The sequence below is a fragment of the Phaethon aethereus genome (genome assembly GCF_964289735.1).
Source record: "Phaethon aethereus genome assembly, chromosome: 20".
Lineage (NCBI taxonomy): Eukaryota > Metazoa > Chordata > Aves > Phaethontiformes > Phaethontidae > Phaethon > Phaethon aethereus.
This window is the reverse complement of record NC_138596.1, coordinates 405,005-430,720: the sequence shown is the minus strand read 5'-3', so window position 1 is coordinate 430,720 and position 25,716 is coordinate 405,005. Positions and strand designations below refer to the sequence as shown.

Sequence of the window (25,716 nt, the reverse complement as noted above, 5' to 3'; positions counted from 1 at the left end):
GGCACTTTTTAAGCAGGGCTCTATTGATAGAACAATCAGTAGGGGAAGTTAGTAATTTTTCAGAAATGACAGATTGTCCTTTTTTGGGGGTTTAGTGCTGAACCCAGCAAAGGTCAGAAGTAGATACTCTTCTCTCCTTACCTATTTCACCCCATGTTTCTCTCTTGGCATCCATGTGAAGGCTGATGTGATTTCTAATGTGTTTTTAAGCTCCATGAATCAGTAGTTTGTCATAGTGAAATAAATACTAAAAATGAATGCATGCTTCTGTTAAATAGTTCCTCTGCTTGTTTATGTGGAGTGTTCATACCTACTAGAATTGTTTGCTTGTGTAGTTTTTTTTAGTCATTAAATGCTCAGAAAAACACCAAATTTTCAGTTTTTTCTGGAAATCTAGTGTGAGGTGGATTCCAAGTAAAAAGGCTCAAATGATGCATTTTAACTGAATAATTAGGCACAGCTGAAGTGCCAGCACTTAAAGCAGTGCTTCGACACTTTCTTTTTTCCTGTTGGGCTATAAACCTGATCTAGAAGTAATGGTTATTACAAAACCAGTCATGTTGTGGCTCTGAATGTGTACATCACTAAACAGCTCTCTTCCTTATGCCTCTACACCCACTGACAACGTCCCTCCTTCTCCCCAGTGAGGATGCAGAGAACCATTTGCACAGGCAGTGATGAAGAGCTGAGGGTCTGTGGAGAAACAGATGAGGGAAAGGAGTTGTGTGGGACAAGTAGATCCGCCTGAGTACCAAAATTCAGTGCCAGATCTTATGGAAGGGTTTATTTACACAACTGTTTAATTTGCTTTTGACCCTCTCACAGATTTCAGTTGTCGACTCTCAGGCCTGTGTTCCCATGTTGTCTGCCCAGGACAGTGTGCCTGTGATGTCAGCTGTCAAACGTGTCTCTGGGGTTCACACTGGTAGGTGATAATGATGTTAGCTCTTCTCTGTCCTCTGGGAGTCAGCAGTTGTTCAGGGTTTTCCCTTGCTGTACTCACTTTCCTGGTGAGCTGGCAGCAGGAGCAATGGTGTCTGTGGTGCATCCTCCTCTCGTTGGGGCGCAGCGTCTTCTGGTGCGTGGCTGGTGCCATGGCCTTACCAGAGCACGGTTCTCCAAGCTGGATGGGAGCTGCACCTTCCCGAGCTCAACTGATGGGAGTGCACAGGCCCTTCTGTTAATTGTCATTGAGTTGTTTTTCCTGATGACCTTCCACATGCACATTTCCATTCATGTTTCTTTCATGCCACTATTTCTGTTACTGCTCTTTATAACAAAATCTCACACCACAGAAAAAAAGTGAATGCTTCCTGGCTCTCCTTACCTCTCATTTCTGCCCAGGCAGCTGAAGCAGGGCAGGGCCTGGCTACGTGGTGAGATTAGGTAAAGTCAAGGCCAGCAAGGGGAAAGAGTGAAAGAAACTCAGCCCCAAAACGCTACCACCCCTCTGCCCGAAAGAGATGCCCGTGCCAGGATGACTGGTGGCTTTGCTCGGACTTGGAACAAGCCCACGCCGAGAGCTGCATCCCCTCCCGTGGCACCCTCGGCGGGTGGTGTGGGTGGGCGGTGCGGGGCCCCCGCGGCATCAGCGCTGTGTGAAGCGGTGAGGGCCGCGCCTGCTGCCTCCCTGCCCGCGGTGAGGAGGACCAGCTCCCACACTCCGGCCGCGCCCCGCTGCCTGCGCTGAGGGCCGCCGGAGCCCGCCGTCGTTCCTCGCCGCATTGCCGGCCCTGGCTTCCCCGTGGCGGGACCGGTGCGCCTTGCGGCCGCCGTTGCTAGGGGCGCCATAGAGTCCCGGACGTGCTCTCGGGCTAGAGCGGCACCCGGAAGTGGCCACTCCGTCCCACTCTGTGCGGGGAGGCGCGGGATCATGGCGGTCGGTGCGCAGGCTGGCGGGCGAGCGGGCTGTGGTCCCTGAGGTGCCGCCATGTACTCGGCTGCTGCCACCGCCGCCTCGCCGCCGCGACGGGACTTCATCTCGGTTACCCTCAGCCCGGAGGAGGCAGTGGGAGTCGGCGGCTACAATAACAGCAAGGCCTGGAGGCGGCGCTCCTGCTGGCGGGTGAGGGCGCGCTCTGGGCCGTGAGGGAAGGACCCGGCCTGGAGCGTGTGGGGAGCTGTACGGTAGTGGCGGGTATCCCCGAGCTGGGTGCAGGGAGCACCTGGCAGTGGGGGAGCCCTGTTGGGCTCGGAGACACGGCCTGTAGGGAGTGGGCAACGAGGGGTGTCTCTGGGCTTGGGTGCAGCAGGACTTTGTGTTGGGCATCCTGGCTTAGGACCCCTCGTTCTGAGCTGGGGAGGGGGCCTAAGCTGTGAGCACTTGAGGATGGGCATGCCCTGGGGTTTGGGCAGGTATGGTCCCGGGCTGGAGGCTCTGCGAAGAGCAGTGTTCGCGTGGGAGCTCTACACCTGGTAGGAATCTGGTGGAGTGCAGGCTGGTTGAGGGTGTTCTAAGTCATATCTTAATTTTTGCAAAGAAAGCTGGGACGGGGGGATACGGTGTGCGTTTGAGGGGAAACCTGCCCTATGCTAGTGGGCATTTAGGAGGCAACACTGCACTCTCTGGGCAGGAGTGAAGGCAGGGTGAGACTTGTTATTGGTGCCTTTGCCCCCTATTTTAGGGCTTGAGGACGGACCCCTGTCCTCTGCCCTAGGAGAGTAAAGGGAACGGTTCTGCTTTCTGTGGGAAGGCTGAGTGTGAGAAGAGGGGTTTCCGGCAGAGCTGAGAGCTGTGTGGAAGTAACCTTTGTGTCTGCTTGGAAGTAGGGCGTGGGCAGGCAGCTTTACCAGGGGTGGGAGTCTTGGGCTGGAGAGGCAGGGTGGGAGTAAAAGGGACAAGCTAACCCTTATTGCAGATAGGGGATGATGTATAGCCACCTATAGAGGCTTTACAGGTGGTCAGGTGAAGCATAAGAAGAACTTTTTTAGGGACACAGTATGGCAGCTTCTCTCTATTAACAGTTAGGGAAATGTGGGGATGGGGCACAAGATGTTTCACCCTTCCTTTTATCGTTGTTCTTTGTCAGCAAAAAAAAGAAAGAAGGTGGTGAATGCTCTCATGTATTCTTATATCTTGTTCCTACCCATCTCAAGACAACACAGTCAATGCCACTTTTCCCATCCTACAGCGAGGAAACACAGGGCTGCTGAGTTTCAAGCATCCTTCTGCAATTGTGACATGATGATATGGTTGGCCGTGCGAGTAGAGTCAAAGGTGAAGGAGTGGGATCAGCATCTTGCAGTGTGCATAGGGAAGGGTGTACAGGATTCCTGTACAAGATTACTGTACTGTCAGCAGTGTGGGAGGAAAACAGAAGTGTGTGCTGTGGGTCTTGACAATGTGAGCACATTGACAGTTCTTCACTGAAACATTTACAGCCTCTGGTTGTTATTAAGAGGATGAGGACTATGGGAAGAGCTGTGGGGTGTAAAGTGGTTTGTAGGAATCTGGAGGTTGTTCCCAAGTGTAGTGCTGGCACTGAAGTGCCATCTCTGTACGCCAAAACCAGTAATTAGAAGCAAAATGTTGCTCTAGTGAATTTTGATAGGACTGTTAGAAAATTAACAAAATGGTAATTTAGCAGTTAATGTTTAACTCCAACTGCTTTCTCTACAAATGGAGGAAACTTCTTTCTCAGGCTAACATAGCATTTGCTGTCTGACTTTTAGTGATTTTGTTGTATATACTTCAGTTCTAAAAACACATTTTTGCCCAGGACTAAACTTGAAAACGTTGTGGTTTTGTCTTTCTCGTTGTTCTGTTTGTTGACTTCATTTTCCTGTTGCTGTGGGTTGGTGACTTTACTCGTGGTGGTGGGACCTGCTCTGTTTGACAGTTCCACATGTGATTGTCAGAGGCAGGATGCCTGGCTTTTCTTGTCCAGTGACTGATGCTTAGCTTATTTTGGGCCTGCCTTTGCTGCAGTAACATTTTTAGTTTTCCTACCACTTCCTTCTGCTTCTTATTTTGCATGTATGTTCTGCAGTACCTCCCCAGCCAGAAAGGAGGAAAGGGCTTTTGGCTTATTTCCCAGTTGACACCTGGGCAGATGCAGAGGTCAGCCAGCAAAGGTTGTGATGAAATGGATACAGGATGTGGCCTATAGTGACAGGGTAAGGGGTAATGGTTTTAAACTAAAAGAGGGCAGATTTAGACTAAATATAAGGAAGAAATTTTTGACAATGAGGGTGGTGAAACCCTGGCACAGGCTCCCTAGAGAGGTGGTAGATGCCCCATCCCTGGAAACATCTCAGGTCAGGTTGGACGGGGCTCTGAGCACCCTGCTCTAGTTGAAGAAGTCCCCGCTCATTGCAGGGGGGTTGAACTAGATGGCCTTTAAAGGTCCCTTCCAACCCTAAGATTCTATGATTCAATGAAAGTCAGCGCACTGTAGGTGATATTCTCTGGGAATCTCGGCACTTGTCAGTCTCTGAGGTTCTTGCAGCAAGTGGCTCTGATGTTTCTCTGAGCCTGCTGTGCCATATGATAGCATGTTATGTTTCTATTTTCTCTGTCATCAAAGAAAATAAGCAATGGATGTCTGCAGTTGGAAACAGTAAAATTAAAGCTACTAACTTTTGTGTTTCTTGCTCTGAATGAACCAGTAAGAGTTTATTTTTGACTGAGTAGGCTTTTAATGTCATGCTAAATGTTCTTCTTCTTACTTATTTTCTCTCCTAAAGAAATGGAAGCAGCTGTCTCGACTACAGCGGAGCATAATTCTTTTCCTGTTTGCCTTCTTGGCAGTCTGTGGAGTCATTTCATACACAAGCATTGGGGAACCGTGGAAAAGTATGTGTTCTGTATAGCTCAGAATTACTGGAATGTGGTGTTATATTTGAGAGATTGTTGTAGTTCTAATAACTAGTTTTAACTTTTATTGACAGTGACTGGGTATATCCATTAAAGCACAGTTGTGAGATGATCTTATACGGCATGTTTCAATGACTTGTTTCTGCTTAATCAGAAATATTTTTCATATGCCTTTTCATTGTTTATCTTGACTAGAGCAACCTTTTATTTTAGTTGATTAAGATTTTGGGGCTGTGAGTGGTTTTTTTATTATTATGTTTGTATTTAGATATCGGTAACCCAAATGTAAACAGTAGGATAGGATAATCTTCTCTCTCGGTTTTGATTGTCCATCAGATTAGAATTCCAAGCTTTTCTACAATACAAAGGCACATTTACTTTTGGTATTATCTTACTGGCTGTATTGAGAAGCTAAAATAACAGCAATTAAAAAAAGTATGTGCCTTTTAGCAGCCTTCTTGTATATTAGGGGGAGTGTTAATACCAAAAGACACTTTGTATCTAACAATTAGTGTGTGTTTATCAACGTTTTGTGAATGGAAAAACTTTCTGGAGGTGCATTCAGTATGTGAATGCAGCAAACTCTTACAAATTTATAGCTGGAGCCTAAACTGTTGATACTTGTGCTGAGCAGTTTTGTGTGTCTAGGTCTAACAAACAAATTGTTGGATGATCAGAGAACAGAATCAGAAATCCCTGGATTAAAGCTAGCAAATCCAGCCGTTCTACCAGCACCTCAGAAAGCAGATGCCAACCTTGGAGACTACCCAGAGCTTTCACCACAGGTACTATGAGAATAAATGAGTTTTATAAAGCTACCAGAGAGCTTGTGAAAGCTGCAAACAGTGCTTGGTTCCAACAGCTGGTGAGGAGAAAGGAGTTGTAACTTGCAATAAAAGTCTGCTCTGGGTGGAATGCTGTCCTCTTGGAAAGGACTTTGATATACTATTTCTTGGCTTTACCATTTTTATTTAAATGTTCAGTGTACTTTTTTTCTTAATCACTGGTATACCTAGGAGAGACAGGCCTTTAGGTCGCAGTGACCTCTTACTTGAGGCTTCACTTTCCTGCTCTGATTAATTTGCTTGGACTTGGGCGTGCTCTGGATGTCAGTCTTGCTGTCGTGAGGAGTCTAAATAGGGTCATGGCTGAATATGAGCCATAGCATACAGTCAGTGCCACGCTGGACTGGAATAGCTTTTCTGGTAGCTTGAGAAATAGCAGCAAATGGATGAAACTAACAGATGTTGGTAGGCTTCGAAGGGTCACGTTTGTGGGGGGTGTGACAGGAGAGAAACATGAACTGATTAGGGTGTGGATTAGTAGAGTAGAGGAATACTGGTTACTGTGTTGCTCTTCATGTATTTACCGCATGAATTTTGGGATTTCCAGTTAATTAATATGGAATTTTGTATTAAATCTTTCCCTCATTGTGCATAAATGTACATGTATTACTATATAGCAATTCTTGGCATTATTGAACCCTGGCATTGTGTAAGCTTTTTTTTGCATGCCTTTTGCTAATTCTAATAAAAATTTACTTTGCCTAGTAAAATAGAATCAAATATCTCTAGAATCCTTTGGCAATGCCTTGTGTTAAGTTAACGTCTGGTAACAGCAGAGGTAGTTTAAAAGTAATTTATCAGTGTAAACTTAAGAACTGGATAATTTTACCAAAAAGTTTTAAACTTTTGGTTAAAAGTTAACTTGTTAACAAACAAAAACCCAAGGTCTTTAGCATACCTTCCATTCAGGGCAGAACTTGCATGCTGATATAATACCAAAATAAGATTTATCTGAAGTTATGTTTAATGCTGGAATGCTGTTGATTTATGGTTTGAAATGTCTGCAACATACCATGCCTTTTTTTTTTTTTTCTTTATTTTCTCAGAAACTGCCAAAACCGGCTCATGTTCGGCGTGGTTCTTCCAACCTTCAGATCAAGCCACCGTGGAGGGATGTGAGGCTGAAGACCCGACATGATACCAGCAGGGTTGTAGAAGAACCAGTCCAGGCTGATAAAGAAGAGAAAACGGAAAAATCTGTTATAAGGTAGAAATGTTTCCAGCAAGTTACAGCCCCCATCAAGATTCATTGGGTGTTGGAGTGAAAATTGTAAGGGATTTTTGTTGTCTCTGTCTGAGGTTGATCTCTTTCCTTGCATATGCTTGTTCTCAGGCCTGGCCTGACAGCTGTTGATATTGCTATACTGATTTATTTTTTAATTTTAGTGAATGTGGAGCTTTTATGTTTTTAGTGTTTGAATCGTAGAACTGCAGAGGGTTTGGAGCCCTACAACACTGCCTGTATTTCCAGTGGATTTAGACACTCTTTTGATATTTAGGAGAATCTCAGTGTCTATAGGTTTCCGCTGTTTTGTAGTAAATGTTAATGTACCAGTATGAATACAGTAATACTGTCACAAGTGTCTTTGTCCTGGGCCGGACTTGGAAAATTATACCAGTGTCAGTGTTGGTTAAGGGTTTAATGCCATTAAACACAGTAAGCCCAAGCTGAACTGGTAGAAGCTGTAGACGTGTATGTAGTTGTGTGTACAAGATATGCTTATTCCTTTCTAACAAAAGATTCATTATACAGTTCAAAGACCCCTTATGTAGATGTAGTAATGTCTTTTACAGAGGGTCTATATTGTTATGACTATTTATACTAAGTTTTTTGGAAATAACTGAAGGGATGTAACTTGGATATAGAAAGGACTACTGCAAGTTCAGCAGAGTTTCTTAAGATCTGGAACATCAGGCTTGATATCTTTAATGTTTGTGTCCTTTTCAGCACTGGCACAGCTGAGTTGATCATAGCATCAGAACTGTGCCTGCATCAGTATTTTGGCTTTTGGTATTATCTGAAATCTCTTAGAATGACTTGAAGTGTTTTCTTCCTGTGCTTCCACTTACACTATAACTCAGAGTTAAACAAATGGTAACAGGAAAACTTAGGACAGCAATGAAAGCATAGTGAAGACTTGTTACAAATGTAAAGAATGAAAATAAGAAATGAAATGATGGGTTTTATGTAAGTCTGGTATGCTGACTGTAAGCAATGTAAACTTTAAAGATCCTGTAAGCCTAGTTTCCTTAGGAGCCATATCATGAACTCAAAGGCAATATCTATGTATTAAACAGCATGGTCACGATTGTTTGATCTTGGTATGAACTTAGCTTGACTGATGTCTATTCTGAAAGACTTCTTCAGGAGATTCTTAAGAAAAAAAACATAAAAACTGATGTATGCATCTGTGGTGATAGGGAAGGCTGATGAACCCCTTGGTAGTAAAGCAAGTACTTTAAGCAGCTAGTCCTTTGTGCTTATTTATGATTTTTTGATGATCATCCTTTGTGTGGTACTATTTAGTGTTGGTGGCTCCTATGATCATTTCAGAACTGGTAGGTAACAAAATACTTCTAATGCAGCATTCTCAGGGGTTTTAATTCTTTTTAGAAGTTCTTTATTAAATCACATTGCTAAGACATTTAATGAAATTCCAAGAGCCTGTAAGACACATTTCTTAATCCAGTAAAATTTCTCTGGTGCAAATTTATTTCTTTGAACAGAAAAATTACCTAGTGGACAACATAGTTATTTTGATCCTTGATACAAAATCCAGCTCCTGTTTTGTCAAAGTATTGTGAGAAAAAGGAAATGTAGAGATAAGCCTCATTCATTTGCATGACTTTCTGTGATGAAATTGTCTAAATTATAATCCCTTGTATTTGCAGCTGGAGAGGAGCAGTGATAGAACCTGACCAAAGCACTGAACCTCCATCTAGTAAAATAAAGGAACCAGAAAAGCCTTCTTCTGTGGAAGCTGAAGACCAGAAGGAACCAGGTAAATAGTACAGTTAATGATATCTTTATTTCTGTTCACTTTTATGGTTGAAGTTGTGCAATTCCTTCACACACATCTACTTTATTTATTTATTTAAATTAAAGGAAACAAAAAGTTTAGGAAACGTTATTTGCCTAGAACACTCAAGCCTTTCAGTGTCCTTATTCTACAATGACAGCCTTCACACTTACTAGCCTTCAGAATTTTGATTGAATTGCAGTCTCATCTTTCAGTATTGAATAAAGAATATTCTGATGCATAAGTAAAAATTACCTGATACATTCAATGCCATGGGAGGGAATTATTTGCCATGGCTATAATGGCCAGACTGCGTCTCAGTAGGTTGCAGAGAGCATGGTATACGTGCTGTTTCTTGCAGCTCACTGTTACCTCTATCCTCTCCTAAAGTGCATGTACCTGCTTCTGGAAAATGCATTGGGTGTCTTCTCTTAGGTGCTACATAAAATATTATCAGGATATGTTATCAAGACTGTAACTACCAAGGGACTTACTTACTTCTATACAAACTTATGGGCATATTCCCTCACACTATGTGTTTTTGCAGCAGCATTGTTTCATCTAAAATTCTGCAACAAGGGGGTTGGAAGTTATAGAGGCTTCTGATTTTAGACCACTTTCTTGCCTTGCCAGAAGATAACGTTTTCATGTTGACTGGACTCTGGAGGTGCCCTCAGTTTCATTCCTTATCTTCTGAATTTTCGGTGCTTCTCTTCCCCCCTCAGTTTCTTCTCAACCCATACAAGAGAAACCAAAAGAATGTGATGAAATATTTGCACTATGGTTTCTATGGTGGGTTTTTTTGCTTGTTTGTTTTGGGTTTTTTTTTCTGTTTATGGAGGGCGTACACTGAATTCTGATCTTCTTGCTCAGCTCTTTGCTTTCCTTAAACTGCTAGAATACTATTGAAAATAAAATCTAGTGACAAATCTTTGAAATGCAGCCTCTGGGAGGAGGCAGGCATTCCCATCTTTTCTGCAGGAAAGGATAGTCTAAAGAGAGAGGGCTTGAAAGGGATAGCTTCCTTTTTCAGCAGTGGTTTTCTTTTTGTTCTGCAAATACAGGGAAAGTGATTTCCTCTGTGAATTGAACTGAACTATTTTTAAGGCTCACCAGAAAGATGTAGAAGTTGTTTTTGTGGCTGCTGTCCTTGTGGAACATGAACCTGTTGTTCTCCTTTCTGGGTTCATATTAGGAAGTTCTGATATGATAAATGTGGTATATTACAATTTGATATATCTGACTTGTGCTAGCTTAATATATACAGGGTTAGTTATGCTGCTTGGTGTTTCCCACTCTAGAATTGTTTTTTTATAATTTTGCAAAATTTAAGCTAAGGGCCTTGAGATTTTTCTTGTTGGATGTGTAATATAAGCTCAACTTTATAGCAAATCGCGAGCAAAAATTTCAGTAGAATCATGGAAAAAGACAAGGGTTTGCCCAAGATGGAAAATGTAAATTTTCTTGCTTTTTCATATTAAATGAAAAGTTCAAGAGAATTAGGTTTGTATAACTGAGTTTTAAATTTAGCAGAAAGCAATGAATAAGACAGGGAAGATGAAGAAAAAATGGTATGTGGTAAATTAGCTGAGGATTATATTGTTAAGCATATGTATTCAGCAGCTGAATTACAGTTGATTTAAGCTATCTTAATTCTGGTATTTCCTGACTTTCAGGTCTTTGAGCTTTAGTGATACTCATCTAACAATTGTGGATGTGGTTATTTTAATGTTTTATTTGCAGAAGTGACTTTTTTTTTTTCCAGGGAGAGATCTGTTTTCACCTGGTAGAATTGCTGACCAGAAACACTGACTAGTTATTCCCCAGAGGAAAAGCTGTACTGAAAAGAATGATCTGAGGATGTTTTTTCCATTTCACTGATCATTTAATTCGGAAGAAAGTTTGTTTTGGGTAGTATGCAGCAAAATGGTGTCTGATATATCTGCATAACTCTTGAGCAAGGTGCTGTTTTCCCTTTGCAGTGCCCATAAATGAACGTCAGATGGCTGTGATAGAAGCATTCCGCCATGCATGGAAAGGATACAAGGATTTTGCCTGGGGCCATGATGAGCTGAAGCCTTTGTCTAAGTCCTACAGTGAGTGGTTTGGACTTGGGCTTACCTTAATTGATGCCTTGGATACCATGTGGATTTTAGGCTTAAAAGAAGGTAATTTTTTCTCCTCCTTCATTTCTTTCCCTCTAAAATAATTCCTTATTTTCTGTTCAGGCAGTACATGTTCAAAATTCTTTGAGGGGAGGGTTTGCTACATGTGTCTGATAAGTTTATTTTTCCTGTGTGGGTAAATACATACCTATAGAAACAATGTATGTAAAAATAAATATAACAATATAACACCCGCCTCCCAACTGTATTAAAGGACACCATTTTTCTTGGAATAGAATTTTGAGACAGAAAAAAAAAATCCACTATTACGTATAAAAATGGGTATGTCTGCTAGAAACTGAGGAATGGATTAATAAGCCTTCTGATTTTTGTTTTGGTACCAAAACCCTACTGCTATCTTTGTGTCATTATACAGCCACTTTAGGCTTTCTACCCATCAGTTTTAGGTAGTTAGCTTGAAAGCGACAAGGTTTTGTTTTATCACACCTAATAGCAGTATTTCATATCTGGATTTAAGAAGGTTGTTTCTGTAAGGAATCGATGGAGAAGGGGAGGGTTCAGTACCTCCTTCCTGAACTGCTCTGCTGTCTGTATTTTTTCACAGTTATTCTGGAAGTGACTATGTTAGAAAACTTTCAAACATTTTAAAAACTAAGCCAAAAATTCTGCAATTCTTTTGCAAAAAAAATTGTTTAATCAGTATTTAAGAGGGGGTTTTTTTTGTAGTGCAGAGGCTTTTTTTAGTTGTATTTTAAAATTTCTGGAACTCTATCTATTTAACTTTGGTAGATAGCCACCTTCATAAACTTCTCAATTATGCATTTTTTTGTGTTAGGATAGGAAGAACAGAGCTGCTAGTAAGGGAACAATAACTAGTGAAAGACTTTCCTGATTCTGTCTCTTCTACCTTTTGAAGTTTGTGTAAAATATTAAATCAAACGAAAACTCCGTGTAATGTGTTTGCAGCTCTGGGCCTGAGCAGGATATCTTTGAAGTTTCATCAAGTTGACAGCGTGCTGCTTTTTTTTTTTTTTTTTTTAATAAAAAAATAATTGCGTCCTGCACAGAGCTTTTAAAATAAATTATTAGTAATTTAGATGTGTTGAAAATAGGTTCTTGGTGAAGGCCTGCTGCTGATTGCCTTAGAAGGCTCCTGGGGTTTCTTCTGAATAACAATTTCTATATAAATAAAACTTCTGTTTGAGGTTGCCAGTCTTTCTTATAAGCTGATGAATGCTAACGCTTCTGTGAAAAGACCTTACCTTTTCTTTTGTACTGCTAGGTAGTGCTAACATCTGCCAGCAGAGATTTTTCTGTGGTGGTTCTCAGTCTACCCAACACCTAGTATTTACCCAACATCCAAGACAATTTTTTTTGTGAGGACGCATAGGTGCTCTTTTGCTTTAGAGTTAATCTCCTGTGGAATACCTTCCATTTCTGGGAAACTGGTTGTTCTTCTGCACCTGCTCACAAGCAGGAGTTTCTGGAAGGCGAGAGATAGTTTGAAATGGCTTAGCCTTCATAGTTAGAGGCATGAGCTAACTCAGTGCGTCATGGAGTTAGACCCTGTGCAAAAGCAATCATTGAGCGATGCTGCTGCTAAGCTAACTGTTGAATTTTAAGTGGCTTTTTTTACATTCCTTTTTGAATTAGTAGTGTGATAAACAACCATTTTTGTTTCTGGCAAAAAAATTGCAGACTGTTGGGATTTTTTGGGTTAAGTGCTAAAGTAGGAGGCAGGTTCCCCAGGACATTGCTAGACTAAAGGCCTTAATGGCTGTTAACTGAAAATGTTATCTGCTAGCTTGGTAGATAACAGCTTTAATTTTAAAAAAGATTTAATTAAAAAGTTCAGAAGGCCCCTGTGGAAGTGTAACTAATTGTTTGACAAGTCAAATGGATGGACTTAAAAGATCTCAATTTCTGGACTATTTTAATAAAGACATCCTCAATTTCTTCTTTTTTTAGACTATTAGGAACTTTTTATTTTGCTGGGTATTTCTGTCTGTATGCATCTGTGGTACATGCTGAATAAGAATTAAGCCAATGGTAGTCAAACTTCTCCCAGCATGTGCTCTTCATTTTAGTTTTCCACCTAAAATTATGATCTCGATAGACAGATATAAGTAACTGTCATGGATATATGGAGTGCTAATGGCTCTAGTCTAGTTGTTGGAACATGCCAGAAGTTCATAACTGAACTAACTTTTATACTTTGCAGAGTTTGAAGAAGCAAGAAAATGGGTAGCAAACGATTTAGTATTTGATAAAAATGTGGATGTGAACCTCTTTGAGAGCACTATTCGTATCCTGGGGGGCTTGCTGAGCACCTACCATCTCTCTGGAGATAGCCTCTTCCTGGAAAAAGCTGTGAGTGACTGGTTTTAGAAATAAAATTGGATTATGTATTCCATATTGGACAAAATTGAGTGAAGATTCATCAGAAAGTGAAATGTTGGTGTTTTTAAACAGTTTCATATTTAAAGTGGTGGAAAAAGGATTTACCATTAATCTTTTAAGCCTGCACTTCTGTTTGCTTGCTTGAAAACTTCAGAGCCCTGCTGTGTTTTATCAGGTTTTCTTATATGCCTGTTCTTCTGTTGAAAAGCTGACCATTATAAAGCTCATGAAACAAAATAAGAAATAAATGGTTGGAAAAGAGTAATAGTTGTCTTTTGTTGCCCTTTCTGTGTGTCTTAACAGCATCAGCCACCTCTAGATTAGCTAGATGCAGTCAAATGCCTTCGGAATTACATCATGTGCGTAGGGATTGCAGACTCAAATGAAGCATGCAACACTAGGAACAAAGTAGAAACTCTGTACTTACTACTATGAACAAATCCATGATGCTTTTAAATTCTTGGCTTTCTTGCACCATCTAAAACTAAGCTGCTATTCTGTCTTTTCCTGTCTGCTTGGTGAAAGAAAATCTAAAGGCGTGTGTGTATATATTTTTTGTTTTCTTTGTTATTTTGTCCTGTGCTCTTGGGTTTTCTTTAGAAAGACATTGGGAACAGGCTTATGCCAGCGTTCAAGACCCCCTCCAAGATACCATATTCTGATGTCAACATTGGCCGAGGCACTGCACATCCACCTCGATGGACGTCTGACAGCACTGTGGCAGAGGTGACCAGTATTCAGCTGGAGTTTAGAGAGCTTTCCCGTCTCACTGGAGATGAGAAATTCCAGGTATGGAAGAATCAGTCAATGTTTTTCTCTTTTTCCACTTCTCTACAGCACCACCACCGACTGTCCATCAATACTCTGTAGTTTCTAAGTGATGTTAAATGAATTGTGGAAAAGAAACAAAAGTAATTTCAATTATTTTCGTAAATACCAAAAAGTAGTAGTTGAGGTAAATAATTATTTTTCTCCCTCAGAAACAGCTTTTGATTTAGAAAAAAACGAAACAAACACCAAACAGCAAAACCACCCCCCACCCTCCCCAGCCCCCCCAGTTTTTATCACTGACATTTTTGTTTGGCACTAGGTTATCAGATTTTGAAAAAATATTAAGCTAAACTGTGCCTTGCTTAAAGTGGTTAGAATTCTATGTGTGGTTTCTTGATGTCATTATCTAAATGCAAAGAAGAAAACATTGGTGTTGCCATCCAAGAAACTTAAATGTGACTCACTAGATGAGGGTCTGACAGCAGGTCACAGTATAAGGAAAAGTTAGTTGGAATAAAAATAATTCCAGAGAAAATAATATTTTCCACTCTTTGTTTGGTGATGTTGTTTTAAACTGTATCCACAGCTGAAGTTTTGAAGAATGTAGTTACTTAAAGAAGTTTTAGCTATTGCATGATTCATGTAGTTGTTATTTTAGCTGGACTTCTACTTTGCAAATATGAGTAAGTCAGATCATGTTCCTGTGCCATAGTACTGCCTTTGAAAAGTGAGCTTACTTGAAGGAAAGAAAATAGTTATAATTATTTTAGAGTACTGAAATGTATCCAGAACATGTTTTGAGTGTCAGAAAGTTTGAAATCCTGTATTTAATATATTGCATAAGCCTGAACTTGACATCCCGGATGCTAATTTGAGGAAGAATAAAGATTTGCTATCGGCCTGAAGTTACTAGGCAAAATTTTGTGCCTCATTTATACCTGTAATTTATGTTTGCTATTTTCTTTCTTTTAGAAAGCTGTAGATGAGGTGATGAAGCATGTTCACACCCTCTCAGGGAAAAATGATGGACTAGTGCCTATGTTCATAAACACCAATAGTGGGCAGTTCACTCACTTGGGTGTCTATACTCTGGGAGCCAGAGCTGACAGCTACTATGAGTATTTGCTCAAGCAATGGATTCAGGGTGGGAAAAAAGAAAACGAGTAAGTTCTTTCCACTTCTCATATCCGTGTGAGAGTTATGTCAGCTGTAAAACATGTTGTAATTTGCTGCTTAAAGAAAAATAATGTATGTGTCCAACAGTAGACTGAAAACATCACTGTTTTTAAAAGCAACCAAGCAAGAGGTCTGGGAGCAACAGCATGAGAGTTAGGCTTAGTCTCAGAACTTCTCCTCCTCAGAAAACTTCTCTTCCTCAGCACATCAGATGTGAGGAGTGTTACAGACAGGAGAAGAGAATTAAGTCTTTGCAGTAGATTTGAAGCATAGAAATGATACTTCATTTCACCAGCACTGTCTGTGTTTTCTCTGGGTTTGTTAGGGAAGGGTGAATCCTACAAGATGGTTGAGGTGGGAGATTTAGTCCATAAGGAATAACTTTTCTTAGAAAAAAGAAAATTCTGAAGTTTGATGTTTGTGTAAACTTTGCTTTAGGTCTCTTATGTTTCTCTTATCTGCACTGGATAAGTGGAAGAGAATGTTTCCAAGGAGGACAGGAATTAGAGATGTTGGAAAAGAAGGTTTCCTCCAAAACAAGCAAAAAATCCAAGCAGTTTTTGTCTCCTTATGAGCTAATTGTGTAGGACATGTTCATGTCAAGGGGTTTAATGCATACAGAGCAACAACGGTCCTCTCTGAGGCATTTCTTTGTATCAGAGGAGGTGCGTTTTTACAAAGAAAGTTTGCATCACTGCTTTTTCCAAGCCATACCTCACTGTAATGGAGAACCATTGTCTTTGGGACCATGAACGATGGCATTTTGTGAGCTTCAAAATGGAATTATTCAACAGGTTTTTTTTCCACATTAAAGTACTTTGAAACAAGGGAAATTCCAATTAAATACTGTGAAACAGTGTTTCACAGTGAGAGTGGTCAAACATTGGAAAAGATTGCTCAAAGCCATTGAATTTCCATCTTTGAATGGAGATACGGAAAAATTGCTCGGATAAAGCCCTCAGGCAACCTGATCTAATTGAATCTGTTTCAGAGCAGAGGGTTGAATTAGAAGCCTCTAAGAGGTCCTTACCAGCCTAGATTTTCTGTGATTTGATTTACCGTACATCTAAAGATTCCTGAAATAAAATCTGGTTACTGCCTAGAAACAGAGTTGAGGGTATGTTTTCTTTAATATTTAAATTTAGTGTTTACCTGAAAATTTACCAATATTGCTACATGGTAGTGATAATTAATTAATGTCCAGGGTTTTTTGTCAGTTTTCACATTTGGTTAAATATTGTTCTTTAGACTGAACAAAAGGACTGTGCTGAACATCAGCTATGTTCTGACTGCATATATGTGAGCCAACTGGGAATTATTTTAATTCACAGACTGTTGGAAGACTATATGAGAGCCATAGAAGGAGTGAAAAAGCATCTCCTTCAGAGATCACAACCCAAGAAGCTTACTTTTGTAGGAGAGCTTGCTCATGGCCATTTCAGTGCCAAGATGGTAAGTAGTACAACTGCTTTTAAAAAAAAACAACAACAAAAGAAAACAGAAAAACCACCACCAGGAAAAAAACCACCAAAACCCCCAAACCATATGACAGGCAAATGCAAAGCTTCTGTGCCATCTTTATCCGTTCCCCCCTCCAAAGGAAAAGAACAACAAGAGCCAAGACTGCTGTCTATAGCCGGGGTGATGGCAGTACTGAGTAACTAGTTTGTAGATACTAGTCACCTGTGCAAACCAGGGTTTTTTTTACTGCAAACCAGTAACTTTGAGTTGCTCTAGTAAATACATTTATGTTCCTGTAAGATTGAACATTTTGGTGCTGGAGTCACATTTTCTTTCTCTTTTTTTCTGTTTTGGTCATAAAATTGAAACAGTTGAAGCAGTGCCTGTTTTATGTATTATTTATTTTCTATAATTCACAAATATATGTGTAAACTTGCACACCTGGCTTTTCAGACTTACCTTCAAAAGAAGCAGGTGATCTAATATTGTGTTACTGGGTCTAAAAAAAAAAAAAAATCTGGTAATTTTGGAGAGTTTTATCCGTTCATGACATTTGTTTCTTTTCCTACATGTAGGGTTAGTGGGTAAAACAGTATGCTGTCTGCTGTAGGGAAAATGGATTGATCTTAACTCCCTGCTCTTAATTTGTGCAACCATACTCTTTAAAATGTATTTTAAGATCATTCAGTTAAAGATCTCATGCAAGTGCAGGTATTGTATATGTGTGTGGCTTTTTTTTTTTTTTTGAATATGAGTGGTGTATTATTAATGTATGTGTAGCCTTACGCATACTTTTTCAATACCTCAAGTGAGCTTTAGTGAATTCTTCGACATGTTTGGTTTCTTGATGTAGTGTTTTTAAGATTTTCAGTTCTGTTTTTCAGCATGTGCTTCTTGCATCCAAATTTCCCAAAGGCTCTCTAAAGCTGCTGTGAGCGAGACCAGAGTCTGGGTTTTGGGTAGAGGGGGCTCCCCCATCCCAAGATATGATAGAACTGAATTCAGACACATAGATGTGGCTTAGGTTTCTGCATGTGTCTGTACACTTGCTTCTGTTCCAGGGAGTCAGAGTTTTGGTATTTAATCAATTATTATTGGGTGAAAGGCTTGACAGGTATCTTACCCTGGCCAGCTGGAAAAGTGGAGGATGTTCGTCTCCTATGTCTATGTTGACCTTCACCACCCTCAACCATTTCCTTTAGGACTGGACAAAGCTTTTAAAGGTCCATACAGGTGCTGCTTGTGCACCAGAGTGTTTTTACGATGTTTTTGGGTGATGAGACCTGAGCTTTCATTCTGAATGGTAAGAATCATTTGAAATTCCATATGTGACATTAATCTGTAATTCTTACATGCACAATATCAGTGGTGAATTAGGCCCTGAAGGAGGGCAATCAGTCTTGTATTGCAAATTGAATTTTGCTGAAGATGAGTTTTTGGGCATTTTATACAGTCTGTTTTCTGATGTGTTCTTCAACTGACTTTGACAATTGAGCTTTCTTGGAAGGTTAAATTAATCTTGATTGTTTACAAGTGTTGCATAGTTCTTGTCCTTTGAACAAATTGTTTGCTGTAGCAAGTAAAAGCTAAGCAATAAATATCCCTGCAGTCCTTTCATTGCTGCTGCTTTGTCTTGGGAAAGCAAGCAGGGATGTTCTTCACACAGTCATCTTCAGGTGCCTTTCTTCCATACGTACACTAAGAGCCAAAGGTGTTTTGTTCAAGGTGCGTGGTATCTCTGGCATTCAGCTGGCTGTAAACAAGAGAGTAAGTCTAGGAGAGCTAGTGGTGGGAATGGGAGCCAGCTGTATCCCAGACTTTCTAGAAAAATGGTACTCTTGCATCTTTGGTGCTCTATAGACGTGAGGGGTAATAGCTTTTTATTATCTCAAATAAGAAAGTTGCAAGAAAGGGGCAAGCTTTCAGGCAGAAATATGCTTGGAAGCTCATCAGTGTTTTCCAGTTTTATCAGTGGATCTAATGATCTCTGCAGATGTTGTCTCTTACAATAATGCTAAAGCGATTATTTCAGAATCGTGAAAATCTCCTTCAGCTTTGTTTTCTGTGTTTTTCTGTGGTCGACTCCAATCTTTGTTCCAGTTCAAATTTAAAATTAAATTCAAGTGATCAGTTTGTCCCTTATGTTGTTCCTTTAGTTGTCTCTATTAATAAACCTTGAGATGATTCTGCCCACACCCCTTCATGAGTTGGTATGAAATGTATACTTCTGGTGAACTACACAAGGCACTCTCTTCCCCCTTGCCCAGACCTGGCACTTATTTCAGAAACTTGAGATAAAAACACAGTCTTGTACATTTTCCAAATTAATGATTTCTCTGTAATAGTGCTGCCTGTCTCATGCTACATTCCATCAGGCTGTTAAAAATTTACCCTCAAGTTCTTGGCACCTGAAATGTGTTTTGAAGAGGAGAAGGAAGAAGGCACACCCCCCCCCCCCCTCCCCCCCCCAGACCAAAACCCCAACCATAGGGCCACAGAGAGGCACATACACACACAAACACCTGTTTGTTGTATGATTTTTTCCTCAGTAAGAGTTGTCTTGTCTTGCAGGATCACTTGGTTTGCTTTTTGCCTGGTACTTTGGCACTGGGAGCTCACAATGGATTGACTGCTGATCATATGAAGTTGGCTGAAGCCCTTACAGAAACCTGTTACCAGATGTATGCTCAAGTAGAGACAGGCCTGAGTCCGGAGATCGTACACTTCAATCTCCATGCACAACAGGGCCACAAAGATGTGGAAATCAAGGTGAACAGATAGCTGGCCTGAACTGTAACTTGATGATTCTTCTGTATCTCTATTTTGCTGTTGAAACTCCCAGCTGGATATTGGTGATGTGCTCTGTTGTGGAGCAGCTTGTTCTTCTCCTGTCTTGCTTTCTAGGTGTTGTACCCTAGCCTTTGTTTTTAATTACGCCTGTAGTGGGGTAGAAGCTGAGTTATGCATAATATATTCTTTGGGGTAGATGGAGATGGGAATCACTATTTTTTCTTCCTACATGTGTCCTTGAGGAAATTCCTTGTCTGAATTATTCTTGCTTTTTTTTTTTTTCTCTTGCAGCCTGCAGACAGGCACAACTTACTGCGACCAGAAACTGTGGAAAGCCTTTTTTATATGTACAGATTCACTGGTGATAAGAAATACCAAGACTGGGGCTGGGAAATCTTGCAGAACTTCAATAAATACACACGGGTAAGGTCAGCTTATAATGACCTTGTTCTGTCAGGACTATATTCACTCACTTTCTAACAAGAGCTTTGGAAACCTGCTGTCTTCAAGAGTCATCAAATACTTCTGGGAAAATTCATAAGAACACACAGGAAAATTCAGTTCATGCAGTGCCTTACAGTTTGAGATACACTACTTAGTGCATTCAGGGAAAGAACTTGTATTACATTGATGAAAAAGTAAAACGCAGAAGCTGTATGTAGACTACCAAGTGTCTGTATGTCTTCTTAGAAGCTGTTAAAATCTCTACTGCAATCTTTTTTAAAATTCAGAGCCTGAGAAGGACCTGACTGGATTGAAAAAACACTTTGGTTGAAGTTGCCAAAAAAAAAAAAGCGCCACAAAATGGCATTAATGCTTTAATAGAGGGGGTTTTGTATTCATTCTGACTACAATGCTCATGGACATATCACTTTGATATGCTGTGAAAGTGTGGCCTAGATGCCAGCGGTCATTAAACATTCATGGTCTGTTCTTACGAGAATAGGTATGGTACTTTGACGAACTCTAGTGTAGAAATTGCACTAGTTACTTTCCCTACATTTGTCCAGAAACTTCAGTGGGATAAGCATAAATGGACATTTTGCTTCATTTTATCTTCGTGGTTTCTTTTAAAATGCAATGAGATTTTTTTCATAACAACTTTTATATTGAAATGAAAAACATGCTGATCTGTTTCTTAGCACTTATTTTCTCCAAGTGCATCTGGATGTTAAGAAGTGAAAATAATTTATTTTAGTTTATTGAAATATACAAAATTTCTGCTTTTTTTTTTGGCACAGGTTCCTACAGGTGGTTATACTTCCATTAACAACGTCCAGAACCCCAGTAATCCAGAACCACGAGATAAGATGGAGAGCTTCTTCCTTGGGGAAACACTCAAATACATGTTTCTGCTGTTTTCAGATGACATAGACCTAATCAACCTTGACAAATATGTATTTAACACAGAAGCTCATCCACTCCCTGTCTGGGTGCCAGCATAGACTGGGTGTCAGTAGACCTTCCAATGGTGGCATTTTTATCTTCAAGTCACTTTACTTTTCAGGGTTTGAGGAGAGATGCTATATTGCACCTTTTTTGGCTTAGAACAAACTTTGGGAAAGCATCTCTGGTTTAGAGAAGTCATGTCAGTCTTAAATCTAATCCCTGGTTCTGGGATGGACAAGCTGTGCCCTGCTAAGCTGGTTTTCCTGGTATTGATGATAAGGTTCAGAGAATAATTATAGTGTGGACCATGGCATTCACGGGGCTCTGGTGAACCAGAACTCACTTATGTCAGTCTTAGTAAATGCTCATTAAATATCAGGAATGCAGCAGGTTGTCTTACAGCACAGGATTGTCCCTGGAGAGAGGGAATAAGCCTATAGGTTTCTGGCTTACTCTGGATTCACTGAAACACTCAGTTACAGCACCATTCCTCTCAGAACGTATAGTGTTTCAGGTGGTGAGTGGAATAAACAAAGAACTGTAACATTGTCCTAGGTAGAAGCAAAGCTGTCAGTATTGCTACTGATACTCCGATCTCATTCCAAACTACCGAGCTATGCTGCATCACATTAGAAGGAAGTGGCAGCAAATCATCTGTTGTACAGTGTCTTAGTTTTATAGAGCACTTTGAACAATCTGTTCAAAGCTGTGGCTGAAATGAATGATGGAAAAAAATTTGCTGCTGGTTTGGCTCAAAGTGGTATATAATTTTGTAAAGCTATTGCAGTTATTTAACTTATCTGCAGGAATGCAGGAGATAATGTGAAACTACACATGCGTTTTATTTGCATCAGTTAGGCTCAGGTATTCTGACTGGAAGCTGCTTTCTGAGGTTGGGCACTGGGAAAGCTTGTGAGCACATTAGGTATAATTCTAATTCAGCCTCCTTCTGTCCCTTCCTGTCCAGATATTGCATTGTAAGCTGTTTGTTGACTCAAAACAAGCTTACAACTGTACAGCAAAATTCATGTTGTTCATCATTTTTTGGACTGTGGAGAAATTTTCAATTTTTTTTTACTTTAGGAGTACTTTGGGTAGAACTATTTTCATCAGTAGTATTAAAAGCAGTCAGTCTAAATGTATTACAGCTATTCCTGGTCCAAATAGAATTACTGAAGTGTATTCAGTTGCTTGAAGACAAAGCAAACCCAAGGGTTTTTTAGAATCTTACAGGAGCCCTGGGATCTTTCATTCTTATGTGTGCAAATAGATTTTAAACCATGAACTTGGAAATCAGCTTTCTATAGTGCTTTTCCCTTTGGTTTTGTAGCTACTTGGACAGTCCTGTATTCACAGATAAGTTCTCAGAAATGTTCCTGTTCATATTCCTTAAAGAGGTTGTTCTCACCAAAATGTCTTTTCCCTTCGCATTAATGGGAGCTGCGGGAAGTATGCAGGTGTGTGCTGGTGACAGTGAGTACAGTCCTCTCTAAATCTAGGACTGCTAAAGAGGACTAATTAAATCTGACTGTAATGGTTAATTTTCCAGTAGCTGAGGGGGGTATATGTATTTTATAGTATTTGTAATCTTTAATTTGTAAAGTAAGATGCATCTTTATTTGTTTTATGCTGATCAATTCTGTTTGCTGGCGTCCGAAGTTACCCTTGGGACCACTATTTAAGTCTTTTAAAGAATATTTATCATTCCATGTACTAATGATGGCTTATGGAAATGGAAAAATCTTACAAATTGTTTAAATGCTCCTTTTTCTGTTATCAAAGGGATCCTGGTATTTGCAAAGACATGACAAGTTTGTGCAGAATGTTGCTGTTCCTCAAGTTCACATGCCACCAATAACCCTGGAAATTAGTTTCTCACTTAGGTGTGGAATCCAGTAGCTGTAGCCTTTCTCTGCACAACTGATTTGCTCCTAAGACTTTTGTTTTCTTTGACATAACAGCAAAAAAGGAAAATGCTGTTGAAATGTGGGAGGAAACACCTTCAGTGGTGGTGTTCATAGAGCAGGTCATGTTAGTGAGGAGCTGAGCTTTGACTAAAAGCTGAAGGCTTAAAACTGGAGATGGGAAAAAAAAAAAAAAAAGATAAATTCGGTGAGACTACCCAGGCCCTACTGACCTGACCTGTGTTGCTTTGGCCTTGTGCCTTTGATTGAAGCTAGTATTGAACCCTTAATTAATGACTTTGCTATGGATTGTAAAACTTCCAGAGTTTGGAGTCTCACCTATATGGCAGCCCTACTGAAGAAGCAAAGAGATTTCTTAGCAATTGGAATACATATAAATGCTCACCAAGAATCTCCTGTTGCTGAAGTCTTATATTAGTCTTAATATAATCAACTCTACAGATGGGACTGTGGGAGTCTGTTATAATTTTTTTGCCCTATGATTGGCTTGAGAGTAAGAATCCATTTCATAATGAGTTAAAGGAGGGAGAAAAGAATAAATCATTACTTTCCCAAACGCATTTCATGTCCTTTAGCTGAGCCTGTTAGTCCAGCTGATTTGTTTACTACCAAGTTCTTCCTGGGAAACTGAATCTCTGTGCAAAGTCTGGTTTTACTGTCCTCATCCTTTAAACCTGAGGTTGATTGTTCATCTCGCTCTACCTTTGAGAACAAATGCCTGTTTCAGACTCTTATATCACATGTGAAATGGCACAAACCTAAATAATCTGATAAAAGCTCATCTGCTTCTTCCTGTTCTTTTGCAAAGGTCACTTTAATTGCTTATTTATTTTTACTTCCTTAACATAATATGTTGTGTCAGATTAGTCTCTGAACTTCACAGCCCATCTCAGTTCCAGTATGTGCTCCCCCAGCACAGCAGAAGATTTGCACATCTTTGAAAAGTTTTTTCTTGGGTACTCTGTGGTTCTTTGAACCAAAGCCTTAACTGCAGGATCTGTAATCCATTTTAGCATTTCAGTGTACTGGTATGCTTGTGATGCTTAAGTCAAATGGAAAGGCCATCTCTTCAGCCAGGCATTCTCTCCTTTAGCACAAAGAGCTGCCTTGATTTCTGTCTAAGAGCTTGAGTGCCTTGCCTAATTAAAATAAAAACCAAACCAGCCCCACCCAGCTATACCATTCACTGAGGCTTTCACTGAGAAACAGAAATGGGTATTGGCAGAGGCACAGGCACAGTGCTGCACAGCGGTAGGACTTGCAAGTCTCACACTCTGAGCTTTAAGCCACAGCTCAGAAAAAAATACATAACCTGTTGCTCAAAGAAAATTCAGTCAATAGATGAATGGGGCCGCATTTACAATCTAATCTTGGAACTTTCTGAGAACTGAAGTCTCACTATAGGTCTTAAAAACTGGCAGTTTTGCAAGGTCCGTGGCATTGGCTGACAGCGGCCCCTCCGTATTTTCACATGGCTTTCCATTAACAAGATTTTCGACATTACATGCCAAGGTCAGATACAGCTGTATTTAGTCCTCCAAATACTAGGCAAGGAATCCACTTAGTTTCCTATTCTATACCAGTGTGATACTGCAGTGATGAGGAATGCAGACAGGATAGGTTTTTGCAACTAGCATGTTTACACAGTTTGTGCATTTCTCCTGCCCTTTAAGACTGATTTGCAGTGCCACATGCAATATATTCAACAAGACCAGTAAAATTGACATGTCAGGGTAGCTCCACGGTGCTGTCTGGCAAGCTTGTTGCTTCAACAGAAGGGTTAAGAGTTTCCTGACTTGGCATTCCGGAAGAATGGCTTGGGGTTTTTTGTCTGTGAAGTATTGCTAGAAGTTACTGTCAAAGTCCGGAGGCTGTAGCTTCCATTAAAAATCAACCCTGAGTTCTTCCAGAAATGGATGACTTGTGCTTGCCAGGAAAACTTGCTGATTTGCGTGATCAGTTTTCAAGCTCTGACTTAAAGGCATGCGACCAGAGAGACACTTCTTAACTGTTTTGTGCAGTGTTCCCATCTTGGTCATACTCCTCATGCTGGTACATGATGATAGAATAGATAAGTCTTTTCTCAACAACCCCACTGGTACAGGTCTTAAATTACCATGGGAACTTCACCCATGGATGGTGCTCTGGGTCGCTTACTCTCTGCTTGCACTCCATTTTCCTTCTGTGTTCCCTGAAGTTCAGGCACAAGCAGCATTCCTGTGATGCGTGGTGACTGCTGCTGTTGGGCTCTTCCCTTCAGCTCAGAGAGCACCACGCAACCGGGGTTTTCTATTTGGATCACATTCTTCCTTGCCCAAGGCTTCAAAACGTTATGAATGTTTGTGACACTGGCTTCAGACTTCTGCCACCGTTTTTGAAGCCTGTTTCTGTAATTATTTTTAGTGCTGCTCATCTATGATCTGCCTGGAAGCCCACGTATATCTTGCTTATCCCTTTGCCATAGCATCTGAAAGCCTTTAGTTGATCCTTCTATATAAATCAAACCATTTGTGCCCGTCACACTATGTGGGTTCCTTTGGGGCACTATCTGCAAGATGAAAATAAGAGATTGGTATAGGCCATTATAAGAGGATTAAAGAACCCTCATCCTTTGGAAGGCCAAAAGACACCTGGGCCTCTGTTCACTCAAAGGCACAAACCAAGCCACCTGGCCAAAGGTGGTAACTTGCAGATTACTTCCCAAAGTACTGAACTTGGCTGCCTTAATGCACTGCCATGTTGATTTAATTAGAGTGCCTGCTTGCTGGAAGCTAAGGATGCTGTTAGGTAATAAAAGCAAGATGTAATCCTGTCTTGTCTGCAGATGCATCTACTGCTGTCTGCTTTTTTTAGTGTGGTGCTAGTCCTGAATAATTGCTGCAGTACAGCAAATCTAACTTCAGAAAAGTTGTGGGGGTCTGCGAGCAGAGAGGGTGAATACTGGATTTTATCAGCTCGGTAAGGCTGGAAGTGGCAGTGTGGTGTAAGCCATAGTTC

At 40.5% G+C, this 25,716-nt stretch overlaps 1 protein-coding gene across 1 annotated transcript; it reads left to right on the top strand.

Annotated features, from left to right (window-relative positions):
* Window positions 1-1,930: 1,930 nt before the first annotated feature.
* On the top strand, window positions 1,931-20,850 carry MAN1B1 (mannosidase alpha class 1B member 1; the record flags this gene model as incomplete). Its single annotated transcript, XM_082009097.1, has 13 exons — window positions 1,931-2,065; window positions 4,687-4,795; window positions 5,465-5,601; window positions 6,708-6,868; window positions 8,554-8,663; window positions 10,664-10,849; window positions 13,029-13,177; window positions 13,808-13,996; window positions 14,951-15,141; window positions 16,486-16,606; window positions 19,187-19,384; window positions 19,697-19,828; window positions 20,647-20,850. 13 exons carry the CDS (start codon window positions 1,931-1,933, stop codon window positions 20,848-20,850), a joined length of 2,022 nt encoding a protein of 673 aa, XP_081865223.1.
* Between the last annotated feature and the right edge of the window lie 4,866 nt (window positions 20,851-25,716).